Raw genomic sequence first — 20,838 nt, 5'->3', positions numbered from 1 at the left:
CCCCCCCCCAAGTTCTGTTAGATACTGCTTTGACTCTATTCCCTGCCAGGTCATTCCAGCACATAGAAATACAGCCCTTGCTGGGTCATATAACAGAGGTGGTGGCACTGGAGACTGGCTGGGCAGGGGAGGGAGTTTTCCTGTTCTTCATGCCTAAGAGGCAGTACAGACTGAGCCAGAACTGAGCTGTGTCTGACAGTAAGTGGGGAGTGGGGAGAAGGAGGCAGGGGGCAGAAGCTGCAGAGGGCAAGCAGAAGGGAGGAAAGAAGACTGTTGTGGGTCTGACTCTGGTCCCAACCCGGCTCAGGGCTGCAGGACCACCTGCCCACTCTTCTGCTGTGTGTGCAAATCTAAGATGAGGGGCTTCCCTGCCATGCTGATGAGGGGATGGAGGGGAGAGACCTCATCTTAGATTTGAATATGGTTAAAAGAAAAGCAGGTGCAACCAAAAAAAAAATCTAAAATCATTCCCGTTGCTGAAATTGGATATAGAGAGTCTGTTTTGCTGATAATCAACAATATCATTAATAAAAATTCACTCAACTAAAACCTTCAATAAAGTCTGAAAGTTTGTGAACATGTTTTTAAGTTAATGAGAATATTAACCAAAGAGTACTAATGAAGGGCACAGTGATGCCTTCTCAGGAGCCACAACTATAACAGTGATAGACTGAAATAAAGGATCTCATTAAAGTTGGATTCCAGCTGGCAAGAAGAAAAAACATTTCATCTTTCCCCAGTGGTGGCACAGATATGTGAATATAAGATACTTGTATATTTTTGCTAACTCTATGTCATTATTTAAAATACTGTTCTCCTCTCTGCTTTTTACAGTAGCTATTAAACAATAAGAAACTGCTTTACTATTAGTCTGGCAAACATTGCCTTCAGTTTTGCAGCAAAAACTATATGATACTTAGTAAAAACAGCCATGGGAAAAGTTTATGAAAAATGTAAATAGTTAAAGTTAAAAGTTAGCAGCCTTTAAAATTAACTTAAGTTAAAAGTTAAATAGTTCCACTTTCAACTAGTTGAAAGGCAAGTTAAAAAGAGAGTAACTAGTTAAAAGTTAAGTTGATTCATGAGAAATGCATGAAACACAGTGAATTGCCTCTTAGCATCATTTTTCATTTTCAAATGCAATGAGTGGGTTTCTTTTCCATAAGAACACAGAAGCACACTAATTTACTTGGAACTCACCCTGCTTTACCTGAAAACAATGTTATACTTGTCATACAGTTTTCAGAGTAATAATTTACCAATACCTATGTAATGTTAGATCCTTCTCACCCTCTCCATGGAAGTACTTCATAAAAGTCAATACATCATATAGTCATACCAGAATAACAGAAAGGAGATATTCATAGCCAGGTGACAAATGAAAGCTGTTTCCACAGCAAACCTCTGTTGTTACAAATTTTATTGCTCAAAAGGTAACAAAAGGGTATGAAATACATCTGAATTAGAAATAATAAAAGTGTCTGAAAATCAGAATGAGACTGAAATGAGAAAATCAGTTTAAATGAGAAAAATAATGTTCAGTTGCGTAGCAGAAACGGTTTAAACATGCTTGTACTTCAGCAAAAGCTGCATTTCAAAATTTACTTCTGACAATTTTCCTCTTCTGTCTTCCAAAACTAAGTCCCCACTACTGAACAATTGCTCTACATGGGCAGATGAGGGAATGCTTGTGTTATAATGGATGAATAGGTTTTTTCATAGTAGATGACATCTCAGGTAAGTTTCTCACAGATGAGAAGTAATGTTCAGTTTCTTGGGCCCTGGGCTGCTGATTCTGATCTTCGTTAAAATTTAAAAAGTCATCATTTGCTTCACCCTCACTACTTGCTCCCACTCTTACTGAGATCAATGTCTTGCTTGTGCTTGTTCCCTCTCCTGCAGCCAACTGGCTGTCCTGTTGACTTCTGCAAATGCACAGAAAATCCCAGCATGAACTAAGGGACTTTGGGACTTGTAGTTCTTAAGAAACCATCTAACAGGAAGGTATACTACTCTGTCTCTTAAACAAGAAGTCCTAGAGTTTCAATAAGGAAATATTGTTCCATGCAAGTCCTGGAGAGTGGCTGTGTCAGGAAAAACTCTGGGAAAGCCATTTTTCATTTTTTTTTTAACTTGTAACTTCTAGCTAAAGTTAAAAGTTGACAGCTGAAAAATTTAACTAGTTAAAGTTAAAAGTTAGCCATTTCTTTAATTTTTTAACTAGTTAATTAACTAGTTAATTCCCATGACTGAAAAGGAACATGAAGAAAAGCACTTCTAGGCCCCTCGTGAAGAGAAGGGAAATAGGTAAGACAATATAGAGTAAGTCACCCAAAAGGCTATATTTTGTGACATAGTAAAGTAAAATTGGTTGGGGGCATGAGAAAAATATGTTAACCAAGCCCAGAGTTCTCATTCTTTGAATTCTTCCTTTTTTCTTTCTTTCCAAAGGGAAAGAATAGGAGGAACAAAAAACAAGAAAAAAATTAATGGATAAAAGGCAAAAGTCACATAAAAAGGGAGTTTGAAGTGAAAATGGGCAGTAAATCTAGCTCAGAAGAATGCTCCATCTCTTGCCAAAAGCAGTTGAGGGGAACTGCGAAGCAGGATGGGTGGGACTACAGTGAAGCATAAGAGTACTGCTAGGGTAAAATATCTCTGAAGTTTCATAGTACATATGTCCCCATAGTGAAAATGGGCATAAAGAGAAGGAAAGTATAACAGGCCAAAGAGAATAACTTTCATTCAAAAATTGTTTCTCTCAAGCAAACATGACTCTTGGCTTTTCCTTCACATTTGTTTGCCGTAAATGTTTCATTTTCCCCGATGCATTTATGCCTTAGTAGGAGACTATTATACAATGACGATATTCAATTCCTGTGGTATAACCTCTCAACTATGTATCTAATAATGCTTTATTGGTCATAAACTGATGTTTTACTCATTATGATCCAACTCCAGTGTCTGGTTTCGTCAGTGAATGGCTCCTTAAGGCTTTAAACAGCACAAGCTCTTTACTGAAAAAATGTGCCAAACTTTTTGCTCCATTTGCAAAGTAATAGCTTACTAAAACACCAATGTTATAAACATGTCATACATCTCCTAAATAACATAAACTGAAGATTTTTAACAAATACATTTATTGCTGTTTAAATGAAAAATTTAAGAGGCTGAGTGATAATGGTTGCTAACCATAAGCTATACACAAAGAACAAAACCCAAAAAAGAAATATTAATTGAAGCTGACCTCATTTACTGCCACATAGTATCGCTGTTGCTGGAAACGAGGCGAGTTATCATTCCTGTCCCTCACAACAATTCGTACTTCATGGTAGATAACGGTGCCAACTTTTTTGTTAACACACTGGACTTGGACCACAATCGATTGGATGGACATTGGTGGCTGTAAATGGGGAAAAAAATACATTTTTTCTAAAACAGCACATATAACAGAGGTGCAATTACAAGAGAGTAGCCTTCAGAGGAAAAAGCTTATCTTGCCTTTAGAGTATCTATGACGTCTCTGTGGCTTTTCTGGGTGATCTGCTGAGAAGTAAGTCACACATGCCCATTTCCTTTCTGAACATGCCAAACCCAGACATGAGGCACCTAAGCAGGCCTGAGAGCACTATCACTGGGGACAACCTTAGAGTCACTTTATTGTCTCATTTTCAGGTTTGGCCCATGTGGAGCAGGAGTGGCATATTTCTCAGCAGTGCCTCCAGTACTGTTGTATAAGGGTATAGTCCTGGCCTATAGTTACTAAAGTCAAGTTCTCTGTTTTATATTTAATGGTATATAACATGGATTAGATACACTGGCCTGAGCAAAACACCCCAAGCTAATCCTAGCAACATTTTATTACAAACACTCCTCTTATAAGCACATCTTATGGATTGTGAAGTCTGCTTGCATGCTCCTACATATTTCAGCATGAAAAGTAAAGATAAGACTATTTTTTTTAGTCACTGTTAGTCACTGATCCCTTGCTGGAAGTCATTAGAGAGAGAGAGACTGTCATAAGAATATCCATCTTCTAAACACTGAAAGACACTTATGCAATGAACCACCTCCATCACAAAGTCTAATCTATTTTTGCTTCTTTGTAGTCAGATTAAAAGGTCATGGATCTTAGAGAAAGAAGATCAAGTAACTAGGATACCATTTATACTTGCCAAGTACTCATAAATTTAAAAGGCAACTGGTGACTAGTAAAGGTAGACACTACAAAGTCCAGCTTTCCTTCAGCTCCAAGAAGTACTGATTGAATTTTGCCCGCAATAAATCCTAAAGTTAATGAATGATTAGCGAAAGTAAGAAAGAATTCCCTGTGGCTAATATATAATATACACATTGTAATCTTGCACGAGAATGGAGCCCTTTCTACTGTATAGAAAGGTAATAAATATGTCAGCAGTAGCACAACTAAGTAGATTAGGAAGAATTTAGAAAATTTAAAATGCTTATGAAACTTGGAAAAAAATTAAAGATTGTGTGTCAAACTAGAGCTGTAAAGTAGTTAGTCTAATTTAATTTTCTTTTATTTCCTTGATTAGGGTAACTTAGCTAACCAAAGGAATGGTCCACTGAAAACTAATGATAACATTTACCATAAATAAAAACAGGATTGTAATTTCTAAACTATATCTCATGAGTAACTTAGAGATCAAGGTACACATGGGAATAATTTAAGTGATACAGAATTTAAGGCCAATGAAAGAAGTATGGTAGTTTTAAATTGTACCTGCTTATGGTAGGTCATACTGAACTGCTCAAGTTATTTGGGGTGTCTGTTACAAGTTTATAGGTACAGCAGCTTAGAAGTAGACAGACAAAAATCATGCCAAATCAGCTGAAGCCAACTACTCAAACTTCCGCTACTTCCTCTAAAACAGTATATTGTTTTATCTATCCAGAGAAATAGATTATATATATAATCAAAATCCAAAGCTGAATGTCACAATGTTATAACTTAATTCACATCTCTGAAAAGTTTCTTTCTTTTTTTAAAATTCAATAAAATCAGAAAATCAGTGCAAACACGGCCCTCCAACACTGGAGGCAAGATTTCTGCCAATGTTCATTTTCAGTTTTCTATTATTCCATAGGTACTGATCTTTGAGTACTGGATAACAGAAAGATAACTTGCTTTACTCTTTGTTATTCTTTTCCATGGCAGGTTAGCTCTGATGAGACACTTTTACTAACAGTTCCTTGATGGTACCTGGCAAAGTAGGTTGTTGTTTACAAAAACTCATGCCTCTCTGAACCAATTAGTCTTTAAGGTGCTTTACTTTCTGCCTGATTTCAGACTAACGTGGCTAACCACCTATGAGTTCTTTGATATAAGTGTCTAAAGGTTAGAAATCTGGTAGTGGAGGCAGGGCTCTCAATATTTACATTTGCTGCATCTGTCAAACTATGTAAGCCTGAATATGTTTATTTTCAGACATTTAATTAAACATATTTCTATTTTTCCAAAGGGAGGACTGTGATTGAGGTATATCTATAATTTAAGCCTAGATAAATATTTGTTATATATATGGGTATAAATCACTTTATTTAGTATACTAATTCATTTCATTTAATTTTGACAAGGAGATGGTAACAGACAGCATCCAGAGAGATGCTTCTGGAAACAAAAAAGTAATTCTGAGCACAATTAATCCGAACCGATTCCAAAATCCTAAACTCCTTTTTTGCCATCAGTCTTCATATAATTGCTAATGTCAAAGGTTAAAATGTTATCTTTTTCCCAGAAATCCTTTAAACACAGTTCGCATTGGATTAAGCACCACCATCTATGAATCTATGAATTTACTTGAATTAATAATGTTGGTATACACTGGTTAAAATTTTTCCTATTTAAAGGGCTGTAGTCATTCAAGAAGAAAAAGTGTGGGCAAGACAAAAAAAAGTTTGCATAATGCCTAAACCCAATGACGCTGTAATCTAAGAGAAATAGCTTTACAAAAATCTTAGTCACCGTGATGGCACAGAAGTACTCTGTTGTATATACCCAGGCACAGAACTGTGAGGGATAACAAAACCCTTATAACTGCAACAATTGTCATAGTCTTGAATTATATTTGCAGCTAACATATGACCTTTATGAACAATTTTTAATATTTGTCCTAATAAATGTCAAATATTTTTTGAACATCAGCTACTGGCACTAATTAGCTTATAAAGGACCAACATTGTTAGATTACAAGCTAACTACTCCTTAAATTATGTCTAGCCATGAACTGTCTCAGCAATGAACTGTAAGCAAGAGCATATTCACTTGTCAAATAGTAGTCTGCATAACATTATTTTATTTTTAAAGACTAAATTTATAAGGAAATAAATCTTTTGAGTGCCAAGTAGTAATTGCTACTTAAATATCGCAAGATCTTGTTCTTATTTGCTTTTTCAAGCTGGCTTACATCAGCAAAGCTCTTCAAAGATTCATGTCTGTAGAAACAGTTTCTCATGGGATGATCCAGAAAGGAATCAGGCCACCCTTAAATAATTGAAACCATATTCCTATCAAATGCATGTAAAGACATTAAGACTTCATAAGAAAAGGAAGTGACAGGTAATACTTGGATAACTGATTTTCTGGATTGTCAAGCCTTAGCTGAGAATTATTAGCAGAGGAAAAAACAGGAAATGTGTCACTTTTGTTAAACAGCATGTGGTAAAGGACCATGAACATGATTATGTCTTCACTTTTCTTCAGTTATTGTTTAAATTTAAATTTGACTTCAAAACACCTGCTGATTTGACATTTGGACATAGACAGTAAATGTAAAGTAGCACAGTGCTAGTTTATATATTACAATACTGGGGGAAGCAAAGAATTTTCGGGGTTAATTCTATTTCTAATTCTAATTGGTAGTTCTAATTCTATTTACTTTCATCTTTGTCAAGCAACATTTTCATTTTGAGGCTTTTTGTTTGCTTGTTTGTTTTGTTTCTTCCCCATTCTCATAAATTCACTTAAATCAGTGAAGAATCCATTCCTCTGAAAGGATCCAATTCTGAAAAGAAGATCCAATTCTCTTAAAATAAGCTAACCACAAGGTTTTAAAAACTTATTTTTTAAAAATATGTATAACAAAAGGAAGCACCAGTTATTTGACTGTATGTTAAAAAGATGGCATGTTAAAACTTCCTCAGATGAGATGTTCTCCATAGTGCATTGTCTACCTGAGGTTTGGAGAGAAGGTAAGATATAGAGTGAATGACTGATAGGTGAGAGAAGCTTAGCAGAGCTCCTGCAGGCTTGGCCAGAGGGAAGGATCCCATTTGTCTCACTTAGTAGATGTGCTGCTTGCTAATCATGGCTGTAAGAATGTGGAAAATATAAAACATAATTTGCAGAACTGTTTCATAGATTCATAGATTGTAGAGTCGGAAGGAACCCCAAAGGATCATCGTGTCCAGCCCCCTGCCCCTGGCAGGAAAGAGGACTGAGGTCAGATGACCCCAGCCAGGTGATTTTCAAGCCTCCTTTTGAAGACCTCCAAGTTAGGTGATAGTACTACCTCTCTTGGAAGCCCATTCCAGATTCTGGCTGCCCTCACTGTAAACCATTTCTTCCTAATGTCTAACCTAAATCTACTCTCCACTAGTTTGCACCCATTATTCCTAGTTACTCCCTGGAGTGCTCTGGTAAATAGCGCTTCTCCAATTCCCTCTTGTCCTCCCTTGATAAACTTATAGGCAGCGACAAGGTCTCCCCTCAGCCGTCTCTTGTGAAGGCTGAAGAGATCCAGATCTCTCAACCTCCCCTCGTAGGGTCTTTCATGGAGGCCACTAATCATGTGAGTGGCCCTCTTCTGAACCCTCTCCAGATTCCCTCTTAAAGTGCGGCACTCAAAACTGGACACAGTACTCCAACTGCGGCCTGATCAATGCTGCATAGATGGGGAGCATCACCTCCCTCGATCTGTTGGTCATGCATCTGCTAGTACATGATAAGGTGCTTTGTCGATGGCCTTGTTACACTGCCGGCTCATGTTCATCTTGGAGTCAACTATGACTCCAAGATCTCTCTCAGCCTCTGAGCTGCTGAGGTGGTCATCCCCCAACCTATAGGTGTTCTGGGGATTTCTCCTCCCTAGGTGGAGTATCTTACATTTATCTTTGTTGAATTGCATCCTATTGTGTTCCGCCCATTGATCCGACCTGTCCAGGTTGGCCTGTATCTGCTCCCTGCCCTCTGGTGTGTTAACTTTGCCCCATAACTTGACTTTCAGATTCCTTCATAGAATTCTAGTTTTTATTTTATGGTAGAACACAGCTTGTGTGGGTGAAGAGCAAATTGTCAAACAGTTGAGAAAGAAAAAAAAAAGCAGGTTTAAGACAAAAGTTAGTAAGGCCTTGCTTTATTCACATCAGAAGGAAGAACAATTTGAGGAGAAAGAGATTAATGGAGATAGAAACTAGGGGTGTGCAAAGCAGGCCCTATTTGATTCAGATTTGGATTCGGCCCAAATCAGGGACAGTGATTCGATTAATTGATTCAGATCACTGTCCCTGATTCGATTTGGCCAAATCCAAATCTGAAGACTCAATGCTGATTCAGAGAATCAGTGATTTGGACACAGATACAGCTTTAAAAGTTTTTTCTATATACCCGGAGGTAGGAGGTGCGGCTCATGATTGCTGCAATGCTGGGGCACATGGAGCGTCCCACAGAAGTGTGGGGGGCTCCTCCACATGCTCAGTCTGCTGGGGAGCATGCTGGGGGCTCCCCGTGCTCTCCTGGTTCAGCCGCAGGGGGATCCCAGGTGCCCCCCCACCCAGACCCAAGAGGCACCAGTCACCGAACCAGAGGGGGCACGCCCCACCCCGTACACTCCCCAGCAGACCTGTAAGTGGACCGGAAGTGCTTCTGGTCCACTTCTGGGTCTGCTCCGAGCACACTGGGGAGCCCCCCACACTCCTGTGGGACATTCCATTTGCCCCAGAATCGCAGCACTCACAAGTTTCTACTACCTAGAGGTATGTAGAAAAATAATTTAAAGCTGTGTCTATGTCCCAATCTCTGTATCTTTCCAAACCAATTTGAGGGTTCTGATTCAATTCGGAGAGATTTGATTTGGAAATTCAGCCATAGAATTGTGCCAAATCTCTGCCAAATCAAATCAGGGACCAAAGCTTCACACAGCCCTAATAGAAATTGAAGTAACCTGAGGAGGACAACAAAAAGTACTATAAAAATAAATTTGCACCTAAAATAAATAAATCAGGTGGTGCTTGCAGTTTCCACTGGATACTTGAACACCCATATTCTGCTTTTTAAATTTTGACTTCAAATGAAACCCCTCAAAATCCCCAAACTGAAACTTCACCAAAACTAGTATGTTTCACAAGACGTGAATGCAAACTATTAAAGATCATTTTGACACAGAGTTCACATAACAAAAAACAAAACAGGAAAGACTTATATAGTTTCAGATTTTGATGTAAAAGTTCTGAACTTCACTGGTTTTCACTTTCTAAATGCAAGCTTCATGAGCTAGTAGAAACTACAATGCTCATTAAATAAAGGAAAATAATGTTTACATTAAAAAACCTCATAGTCCCATCTCAGCATTTTATGGATACTTGAAAGAAACACTGTTGAGCCTATGGGGCAAGGACTTTCCTTTAACCTTGTCCACTGGGGTCTTTGCATTTCCTTTGAAATACAAGAACTAAGATCATATATGTTATATGCTGCTTGCCTACATAGAATGGTGGGAAATAAAGGTGTTATATGACAGTAAAATGCTCATTTACTCTGATTTTATATATCTTCATCTTTTTCCAAAGAAATGCATGAGGACAAAATATTCATCTCACATGATTACACTTTGGTTAGGCATTCAAACATAAAGGTTATTCAGAAGTATTCCTTTTGGATCAGAAATTACCGTAATTTACTATTATTATCATTATTATTATTATCATTATTATTATTGATGATGATGATGATAATAATAATAGGCATCCAGATTGGAAAATTACCTGCAAACATGCCAGTAAATAAATAACTGAATGACTAACCTGAAGTAAATAAATAACCTACAATAACTGCATAACTGTTTCCCATTAAGGGACTTGTTTATTTCTCTGCCTTGAAGGATGTCACCAAGTGCTTGATTATATCATCAAGCACTTACATTTGCAACCAAACCATTATTAACCAATATAGGAAATCAATTTCAGGTTAGCAAGTACTTTTGAATAGAGTGTGTATGGCATGTGGAAACTACAGTTATTCTCATTTCCTTTTTAAAAGCTTGCTTATCATTCTGTTCGTCAAAATATAGGCATTTCCAGTTCCCACACAACAAATCCCTGGCAGTAAAGCAGGGAGTTTTGTAAATACATTTACAATAGCACCATCTAAGAACAGAAAGTCTATAAATAAGGCTATAGACACATGTTCATTGCCAGCATTATGGAGATGTCTACATGTGTACAGTACTCTGGATAAAATGCAACAAAGCCTCCTTAAAGGCATGATCTCCAACCAGGTGGTAAGTGGGGATAGCTCCCTTTGCTCACCCAATCCCCAAGGGAGACTTATCCCTAAGGCAGGTAGCTGTGGCAGAGAAGCTACCTCCAGCTGAGGCAGAGTTGTTGCCACTGCTGTGGATGCATTATCAGTTCTCCTGCAGTGTTGCACATGAAGGCAACTGTTTTTTACTGTAGCCACTGCCATAGGAACACCAGCAAAAGGGCATTTGTCACTTTAAAAACACAGCAGGTACCCATATGCTAAATATCTTACATTAGAAAACTAAATGGAGGCCAGGTTAAAAAAGTTCACATCAGAAATTCTCTCTCAATTTTCAATAGTCACACAAATGGACAGATCTAACTACCTCAACTGCAGACCAGCTTTGATTTCAATTGTCATAGGACATTTGGTATAAGCCTAATGCAAGGCATTCAAGGCATAAGCCTATATAGGTCTGCTGCATATATGTCCCAAGGAGTACTTCACTTAGAGATATGAATACAAAAAAATTAACAGAAGGAAATGAGAAAAGAAATACTATATCATTGCTTAAAATATCAGGTCATTGCATTGGATACAAAAATTGATATAAATAAGCCCGCACTAATTAAAATACTTCTAAAGTTACTTAACAGATACGTGACATAGCCTAAATAGGCAACTAGAAAGGCCTATATACCATATATACTGACATTTTGCTTTCATGGTATCTAAGTGAACTACGATTCAAAAAAAGAAATCTATGAAAACAAAACTAACATCTCTGTCCAGAATTCGGCCTGTGCTGTTTAGGAACAGCCTCTGATTGATAGGATCCAGGATCACCCAGTAATCTATGTTGTCTTTTAATGATAGCTCTATTGTTGGATCAGGTCCTCCTGCTCTCCCCTTGATCAGCATATTGTCCACCAGGATAGTGCCTGCAAGGAAAAAAAATAAAAGTGAGATTACTGTAAAATATTACGCAACAAATTTCACTACATGTTAATGATTAACATTAATTGTAATGTTCACACTTTCATTTGTAAATGTTATGATTTAATAAGTGTGTGTGGGGGAGGTGGGAAGGGGTGGGGGGAGGTTAACCAATCCATTTCTTCTATGTAAAACAATATATACTATTTTGAAGAGCTCCAGAACAAACTCTTACAAAATACAGTAAATTTTATATTGGGGATTACACCCACAGTTTTCTGTTAACATGAATTCAATTTTATCCCTCCACCCTTAACCCCTCCAAAAGGCCATCTATTATTCACAAAACTGACCGTGGTTTCTATTATTCAACATTGACTTTCACTAAAGCATGACACCTCAATTCTTAGCAGAAGTGAAACCAATAATAGTATTCAACTAAAAAATAAAATAAAATCAATGCTCAAAGTATACATAAAATTAGTGCTCATGAGCCAAACAGATTACAATGCAAACATAATGACCAAATAGCCAAAACGGCTTCAAAGAGCTTGAGCAATTCAACTCTGACCTTTTTGGTATTTCCTTCAGATCACTGCAAAGATGTCATCCTGATAAAATCTGGTTTTTCCAGAAGCATTTTGCATTCTGGTATAACATCAGTTTAGAAAATGCTCAAATTATTTAAGAAATTATTCATGCAACCACTTGCTGCAAAGAGGTAAGCTTGAAGGGATGAAAGATTGGAGAAGTGCCATGGTGAAGCAATGAAGAATTATGGGGACATAGGTACACAGGAATGGGGAAAGGGGCAGCTGTTCAGGCCAGGGGAATGGGAGATAATTATTAAGACAGTTAACATGGGGAAGATAACAGGTAAATGGATGATTTACCTGCTATCCAGATAATGGTGCCTGTCAGGCCCACATTCTCCTCTCCCATGTCTATACTAGGGCATAGAGGGATACGAGTCAATTACTTACTGGCCCTTCCAGCAGGTACATATGCCTATTTTTTCCAAGAATGACCACAATAGCATACCACTATAATAAAGCATACAGGAGGGACGGGAGTACTTAAGGAGTGACACTGACCTTGCCCTAACATGTCAGCTTTAAACAGATCTACCTAGGAATTTAAGCAAGATATTTGTTTTGCTTGGTTTTGTTTTAAAGCAGTTAAGGTTGTCCTTTCACAATGTCAACATTAGCAAAGCTTGAACGTCTGAAAAGAAAGAAGCCAACTAAAAACGATGATCTGTGGGTCTAATCCCCAATATAAAATCTCTTTGCTAATACTGTAGTGAAACAATATCAGTTTATCAGATAAACTTTAATGGAAAAGAATCCACATGAGGTGAAGCTGGAGGAAAAAAAGTATTTTGCATTTTTAAAAATAAAAGTTATATTTTTAATATAAATGTTTATACAGTTCTATTTGATTTATACATTTTGTGTCAGAAGAATTATATTATCCTAAAAAGGTATTATGTATTTATAATATATCCTACCACATTGCCAGTATTCTGCAGTCAAATAAATGCTAGGATCTTGACAAGATGTTTCTCAGAGCATGAAAAAAGTTATGTCCATTCATGATTTTAAAAATCACCTGTACTTCTGTTAAGCAAACCTGTGTGTGTAAAAGGCTATAAAGAACTACTTTTGCATTATAATAATGCTAATCTGTAGTTATTTCAATCACAGTCATTTGCTGAAGTGTTGAGAATGGGATTCTGTAACTGCTGATAAATAATAAATACAACTATGGTAAGTATAATTAGGGATTACATGACAAATATGGATGGAAAAGCCAGAAACATATACCAGCAACCGCAAGTGATAAAGTGCAAATGAGCGACATTCATGGTTTTATGCACATCAGTTTCTAAGTTTGGGGACAGATGATACAATGATATTGCTTTAAAAGGTTGAAGGGAAAAGTGTTGCTACAGTTCAGCTAAATCTGCTGCAACTGTTTTGTCTGTGTAGTGGAAGCTAAATAACAACAATTTGTCACATATTTCATAAAAACAGCATATATTATTTCAGTTTAACTTTTTTTGCTACGGAATCGGAGCAGGCAGACAAAACCGATAAAATTGATCAGTAAACACATGATCATGAGCCTGCAATGCGATGCTGCAGCTAGTAAAGTGACCAAAATGCTGGCTTGCATCCATAGATGCTTCTCAGGCAAATCCCGGGACGTCATTCTCCCCTTGTACTCGGCCTTAGTGAGGCCGCAGCTGGAGTACTGTGTCCAGTTTTGGGCTCCACAATTCAAAAAGGATGTGGAGAAGCTTGAGAGAGTCCAGAGAAGAGCCACGCACAGGATCAGAGGTCAGGAAACCAGACCTTATGACAACAGGCTGAGAGCTATGGGGCTCTTTAGCCTGGAAAAGCACAGGCTATGGGGTGATCTGATCACCACCTATAAGTTTATCAGGGGTGACCACCAGTATCTGGGGGAACCTTTGTTCACCAGAGCGGACGACTAGGTCGAATGGTCATAAACTACTACAAGACCGTATCAGGCTGGACATAAGAAAGAATTTCTTTACTGTCCGACCCCCCAAAGTCTGGAACAGCCTGCCACCGGAGGTGATTCAAGCGTCTACGCTGAACACCTTCAAGAGTAAGTTAGATGCTTATCTTGCTGGGATCCTATGACCCCAGCTGACTTCCTGCCCTTCGGGCGGGGGGCTGGACTTGATGATCTTCTGAGGTCCCTTCCAGCCCTAATGTCTATGAAACCTATGAACACATGAATACAATCTGTTAGCCGACTGTACCCCATTAAAGCAATAAAATTGTTAGTCTGTTCACAGTCTATGGCATTCATTGCTGTAGGTACTGCTAAATGATTAAATCAAACTGAACGTAATTCTCATAAATGATAACAAGAACAATTTACATACAAGAGAGAGATCAATAAAATTAAGGCCTTCCCTGGGAATTTTGGTACACCTCCTTGCTTTCAGTATCTTTTCAACCCAAGCTACATGAATCAGGAAGTTTGTCTACTTTAAAGAAAATCAGAACTCAAGCCCTAAGCTGACTTGTAGCTAACTATTTGCCTACTACAGAAGCCCAAGTTTGTTCTTTCTTTTTCTTTCTTTTGTTTGCTTTGGGTTTTTTGGGGGGGTGGGGTTTGGTCGTTATTTTTAGGGAGACTAAATCAGTTATGAAAAGAAAGAAAAAATAGATGATGTTGTAGCTTGCAGTCATAGGCAACGCGTAGCGGTGTACAGGGGGGGCATGTGCTCCCCCCTGAGATTGGCCCTCGCCGGCCAGGCAGTGGGAACACTGAGAGAAGCCGGTACCCCCAGACTCAGGAGGCACAAGTCACCCGTGCTTGCAGTATTCATATCTGGACAACATTGCTCTACTACTAGATCCTAGTGATTTGACCCACATGTGCACGCAGTCCCAAAAACATATCCTACCGCCTGGCTCCCACCTGTGGTAAAAATACGTTATAGTTCGGCCATTATGCCTTTGCAATCGCTGTTGTGTTCAGCATATTTTGCAATAGCTTCTGCATATAGATTAAGACTTGCTTAGCACATAGATTTTGCAACCATACTTATTCAGTGAACTGGGGTTACACCAAGATAAGAGGTTATTAAGGGGCATTAGTTTTGCTGCAGTTCTGCTTTTGGACTGTGCATGCGACAGGACCTTTTGCCGCAGTTCTGCTTTTCGACTACGCATGTGCTAAACTTGATAGAAAACAATAACCAATATCAAGTTGAGCTCGAGCTGCAAGGCAAGATGTAACAATAAGGAAATTGTAAGGCTGCTAATAATCGCGCGACACGCTAAAACCCTCTGTTTGTCATCTATAAAAGTGGAACCTCGGGCACGGCTTGGGGTCGACTCTCCTTTGAGCGACTCAGCTCCTTTGTCGATCTGTTTGCGCAAACAATAAACTCGAGTTGGACCTAGCCTGTGTGTGTGTGACTCTCTCCTGGAGGTAAATTGGACAAGCCTCCAGGGGCACGAAACTAGCAGTTTGTGCAACACACCTTTGTGGGTAGAAGGGCCTGGTCCAGCCAGCACACAGCTTCTGTGCAGGTCTGCTGCTGCCGCTGCTGCAGCCCCGGGGACCTGCTCTGCTTCCCTGGCCTCCTGATTGTTCTGGGCAGCAGGTAGGAAAGCAGCAGTGGTGGGGCTGCAGCTGGGAGGGAGTGCAGAGCATGGGCAGAGGTTGGTGGTAGCGCAGAGCCCAAGCCCAGGGGGAACAGAGGGTGGTGGCAGCACAAAGTTGGGGACCCCTCTCACTCCCCCCATAGTGCACAGCCCTGGCAAGTGGTGGCAGCAGGTGGGGCATTCAGGGCGCAGGTGCCCAGTGAAGCATGGCTTTGGCCAGCGCTACATATCACAGTGAGGTGCCCAACCTCTGCCGGGCTGTCTGTATCACCGGCACTCCCTGCCACCCTAGTACAGCAGGGATAAAGACCCCCACATGCTGGAGCCAGCTGCTTTCCCTGCCATGGCTGCACACCACCAAAGAGAAGCTTCAGGCACTGGAGCTGGCTGCCTTTCCTGCAGGGGCTGCACTGCATGGGAAGGGAAGCCCCAGGCACCTTCTGCTGCAGGGTGGGGAAGGCAACCAGCTCCAGCACCTGAGGCTTTTCTCTGCTGTTGCACAACCCCAGCAGGGAAGGCAGCTGGCTCCAAAGCCTGGGGCTTCCCTCCCTGCTGTGCAAGTGCAGGGGCTGTGTGAGAGTGGCAGGGAGTGCCAGTGATACAGGCAGCCCGGCAGAGGCTGGGTCCCTTGCTGTGATGTGCAGTGCTGGCTGGTGCTGTGCCCCACTGGGCTCCTGCACCCTGAGCATCCCGCCTGCTGCTGCACCATGAGGGGAGTGTGGAGGGGTCCCCATAGCCCCCCCTTCAGCCCTCACACCCACATTCTGCCCCCACAACCACTAACATATACACAACCCTCCAACATAACCTATGCCCCCCATACACAGCCACACGCCCTCAGATTCCCCCCATACACCTCCACATCCCGCCATATACACATACACACCCCACCATACACACTCCCACACACACCTCACCATACATCTTCTCTATGCAGAGGAGACAGATTCTACCTTTCTATTGCAGACCTGTCTTTTTCTGCCAAAATTACAATTTCTTAGCCTGTCTCTCTGACATAGGTTAATTAGCTCAGACAGCTAATAACCTCATAGGTTATTAGCTGTCAACTCAAGCTCCATATAGCTAAATCAAGAGCTCTTAATATCCTCTCCCAATAAAATCCTACCTGCTATCTGCTTTGTCAATCACTCGAGAACAATATTAGCCTGACTGTTGCTCAGGTATGGACATCACCTGGACATCATCTTCAACTGATTGAACTCTCTCTTGGTCCTCACATTCATGCTACATCAAATACTTGAAGCTATTTTCCACTTTTAAAGGTATTACCTTTTCTTTCTATACACACTAGTACATCTTTTGTCTTCTGGCCATCTTGCACAACAAGCTTTTTACTCATCTTGACCAGTGTAACCTCACTCTATTTAACTGCAGGCATTGATTTATGTCACATCTTTCTTTATAGCACTCCAACCAGCTCCCCATTATCCAAACACACCAAATATAAACTACTTCACTTTTGAAACCTATCCCTTGCTGCCCATTATCTCTCATTCATTATCAAGATGTCAAATTCCATTTTCAAACCAGACAACAGTAGACTTCCTGATTTTTAAATACAAATTAAAGGGATTTCATCAGAAATTAACACACTATTTCCTAGCATGGAATACTGATTTTGAATTCTTTGGCTGACAGTATTTAGCCTGAGAGAATTATCAGTGCTATCAATATAGAATGAATGAGTGAATGAGCTGGGTGATCTTAGCATCTAAGCAGCAGAGACTGTACATCATGGAAGTAATATAGTCTAATGCTTATTCCCCAGTGAGGAAGCAGACAAAAGAAGTTCCCAGTAGATAAACAACAGTAGACATGGGTAGTTAAAAAGGTAGACAGATCGATTCTATGTTATTCTGGCTGATAGGGCAAGAGCAAAGGCAATCCTGAGTGGTTAAAGTCAACCATTAGCTGAAAGGAAAGTTCACAAATTCTGTTTCTAGTCTCTAAGATGAATTAGCTTCTTTTTTTTCTTTAAAAAATTGTACCCCAATTATCTACATCAGCAAAAGGAGAACTAGCAGGATTTGAAGATCAGAAGGGAAGAACTTTTTACCCTAGCTATGGAAATGGCAAGCCTGCATCTCAAGTTCTCCAAAAGGATGGTGGGGTTTCCCCTGCAATAATTTCTCCTGTTTGTACTCATATAAGACATGGTGTTGAACAGGGGCCGTGAAGAGGGAAAGCTCTAATGAAGCAGTGTTCTCTGAAGCTGGACAAAACGTCTACCTGCCATATTTCAGTAGCCTATAAAGGTAGCTGAGCTACATACAGCTCTGAACAAACAAGTTTCAGTACTGGAAGCAGTTAGAGTGATACTCCATCTGGATTAATAGACACTATCTCAGCTTTAGCATGGATATCTTAACAGAGTACTGCAATGTGCTGTAGACAATCATAATAAGTCAAAGCAGAGAGAAACTTCTCTCAGCTGTTAGAAAAAGGACCACAATCCCCTGTGTTCTTTCTACCTTTATCTTCTCCTGGCCATCTTAGAAAGTAAGGAATAAAATCAGAAGGAAGTCAACAAAAAAGATGTCTCTGGATGTAATTCAACTATCTATTGAAGCAGTTCCTGTAACCTATTTGTTCAGAACATTAGTGCTAGCTACCCAACTTAAGAGATGTACCAATATCCTATATTTGGTAAAATTAACTTGAGCCAAAGCAAGCCCTACAGATCTGCATCTTACCTGATGCTTCAGCTCCTCTCTAGACTATCATTGAAAAGATCTACTCATTAGTCTGGGGATCCTCTTCTTGATAAGGATATTCCAACACTTTTGTGGATAATCCATAGAGAGGTTAGCATATTCATGGACCATAACTATTATCCTGCAGAGCCTTTACTGGGGAAGGATGGGAAGCATTTTTGAAGATGGAAGAGAATCTGCCATAACCCCAAACTGTTTAATCCATAGGAATGAGCGATCTCACGATTGCTAGCAAGGAGATGAATGTAGGAGGAATCCCAGACACTGCCTCATACCATTGTATACATGTAACTGAAGCACTTCCACTCTGCACAGTTCTCATTTTTGTAATTTCTAGCTAATGCAACACCATATGTTCAGCAGCGGTATACAAGCTTTTCCTACTTCTGGATGAAATATTGTACCAAAGCAGAGGTTTGTTAAGATGGTGAAATACAATTCAGTTGCACCTCCTGACTCCCTCCATCATCAACATCCCCCAAGTGAGGATGGCCATAACAAATCCAACCCAAGAAGTATATCTTTTCCCTTAAGGGAAAATATCGCCCTCCTCCCCACTCCATTTCATGTTCTGCATCATGACAAGGTCCCAGTTTGACAAAATCTCAGAAGAAGAAAGTCAGGCTGAGGTAAATGTGATGGTGATCCACCCCTTCTCTCAAACTAAATATACAGGTATGCAGTTTGTGCATACAGGTTGCAATTAGTGTAGCCCCCATAAAAACGGTATTGTTCAAACTCAGGATTATTTTTCTTAATAATAATAAAGAAGATGATGACCACTTACTTGGTTCATGCTTTACTCCTACTCCAAGCTGTTCCACAAGTCCATTTCTCAAACAGTTCTATGAAACTGAATGCCTGGGTACATGCTACCCACTCTTAGACTTTCCCAAGTTAGAGAGCAGAAAGTGGCATGGGGAGTGCTTGTTCACAGTACTTCAAAGTACTTCAAGCTATCCATTCTTCTTAACTATTGGGCTTTGGTACAAGTTAGGGTTTCTCTCTCAGTGGTTAGGGCTTATTTCCCAGCAGTAGTCCCAGGCAGGAAGATGCCTGTCACAGTCCTACATCTCAGAATGCCTTCTATAAACTCATGTCACCATTATTTTAAATAATTGTCATCTGCTGACTATGAGCTTTGGCATTTATAATTTTTCATGGAGATATGTGTAATTTTAGACAAGCAGCAAAAATATAATGAGCGAACAGAAATCACATCTACCAACTCTATGTAAAATATCCTAGGCTCAGGGAACAACTTTGTCTAGTTCAATTGTTCCAAGAGGCATACAAATACATAGAAAATTAGACCATTTCTAGTGTTCCATACTTTTAAACAGAAGCACTGACTTAAAAAAAAAACAACCCAAAGAGTGCAGTTGCACATTCATGTCAAAATGACAAAGCAGGAGCTGAAAAGGTTAGAATTTAATTTTTTTTAAATGTAGTTATTCATTTTTCTATCAGCCAGTGCAAAGATAATAAAATATAGAATCTGGAGTCACTAGTGAGATAAGTCTTGGGGATAGTCCAACTAATATACTGTTGTTTACTCCATTCCTCAAAAGGCCTTAGCTGTAACAATTCTTGAAGGGGATTCTTAGATTTTTAAAATACCACATTACACAACTACAGCAACAAGACCAGGTGAAAATAGGTACAGCATAGCTACTTTGAGCAGCAGGCTTTTTTAGGAGTCAGACTGTTTGAAGCAGCAGGAAAATATACTGGTGATGATGCATTGCCTTTAAGAGGACAAAAGAGTGTAGTACCAAAATTTTTACTAATGTTTCTGTGGCAGTTAGGGTGGAAGAAATATAAACATAGAAAAATGATTGGGTTTATGTCCCATGTCCAGGTTACAGTGGTCAGCACTATTATTGAAAAAAATAAATTGGTGAACATAGAAGAATCTCTATTTTTGTGAGGTACAAAGAGCAAAAATATTTAGTACCCTTATCAAAATTAATGGAAATAACAGTGGAAGTATTACCTCCTGAAAGAAACTGAAGCAATAGATAACATATGTGAAGAACAGATGTTAGAAATCATAAATTTGGGCAAGCTATGAACACCAATGAAAAATAAATGCAGAGAGAATAAAAAATTAAATTCATTATTTATGTTTAAAACAGATTAGGATTTTGGGGTAAAGTTTCATTTAATAGCCATCATAGTGACCACAGGGTATGTAAGCTATACAATTACAAAAATATATATAAATGTGTTTGTTTCTAAAATAAACCACTATAAAAACAGCATGCATGTGCACATGCATGCGCACACCCACCCACACATACACACACTTGCATTTTGCTGAAGCCAGAGGAACATACTGGCAAGTACCTTTCTGAATAGGTTTAAGATGCCTGAATTGGGGTCTTAACAAGGATGTGAAATGCTTTTCTCTTTGAAAAGGTCAATCTCTTCATAACAGTCTTTCTCTCTCCACTATAATCATTAAAGATTAAAGATTTCATCTTTCCTCTGCTGTCCAAGGCCAACTTCAAGCTGCAAGGAAGGAAAGAGT

At 39.4% G+C, this 20,838-nt stretch overlaps 1 protein-coding gene across 1 annotated transcript in view; it reads right to left on the bottom strand.

The window, feature by feature from the left end:
• Positions 1-20,838, bottom strand: part of PCDH15 (protocadherin related 15) — a 922,022-nt gene that overhangs the window by 612,301 nt on the left and 288,883 nt on the right. Inside the window, exons 5-6 of the mRNA XM_025203355.1 lie at positions 11,261-11,421; positions 3,248-3,403 (exon numbers count right to left, since the gene is read on the bottom strand). Of these exons, the coding sequence (XP_025059140.1) occupies positions 3,248-3,403; positions 11,261-11,421 (317 nt within the window). The remainder of the gene's footprint in view (positions 1-3,247; positions 3,404-11,260; positions 11,422-20,838) is intronic.

Source organism: Alligator sinensis, unplaced genomic scaffold (assembly GCF_000455745.1).
Source record: "Alligator sinensis unplaced genomic scaffold, ASM45574v1 scaffold543_1, whole genome shotgun sequence".
Classification (NCBI taxonomy): domain Eukaryota; kingdom Metazoa; phylum Chordata; order Crocodylia; family Alligatoridae; genus Alligator; species Alligator sinensis.
This window is presented reverse-complemented; position numbering and strand designations above follow the sequence as displayed.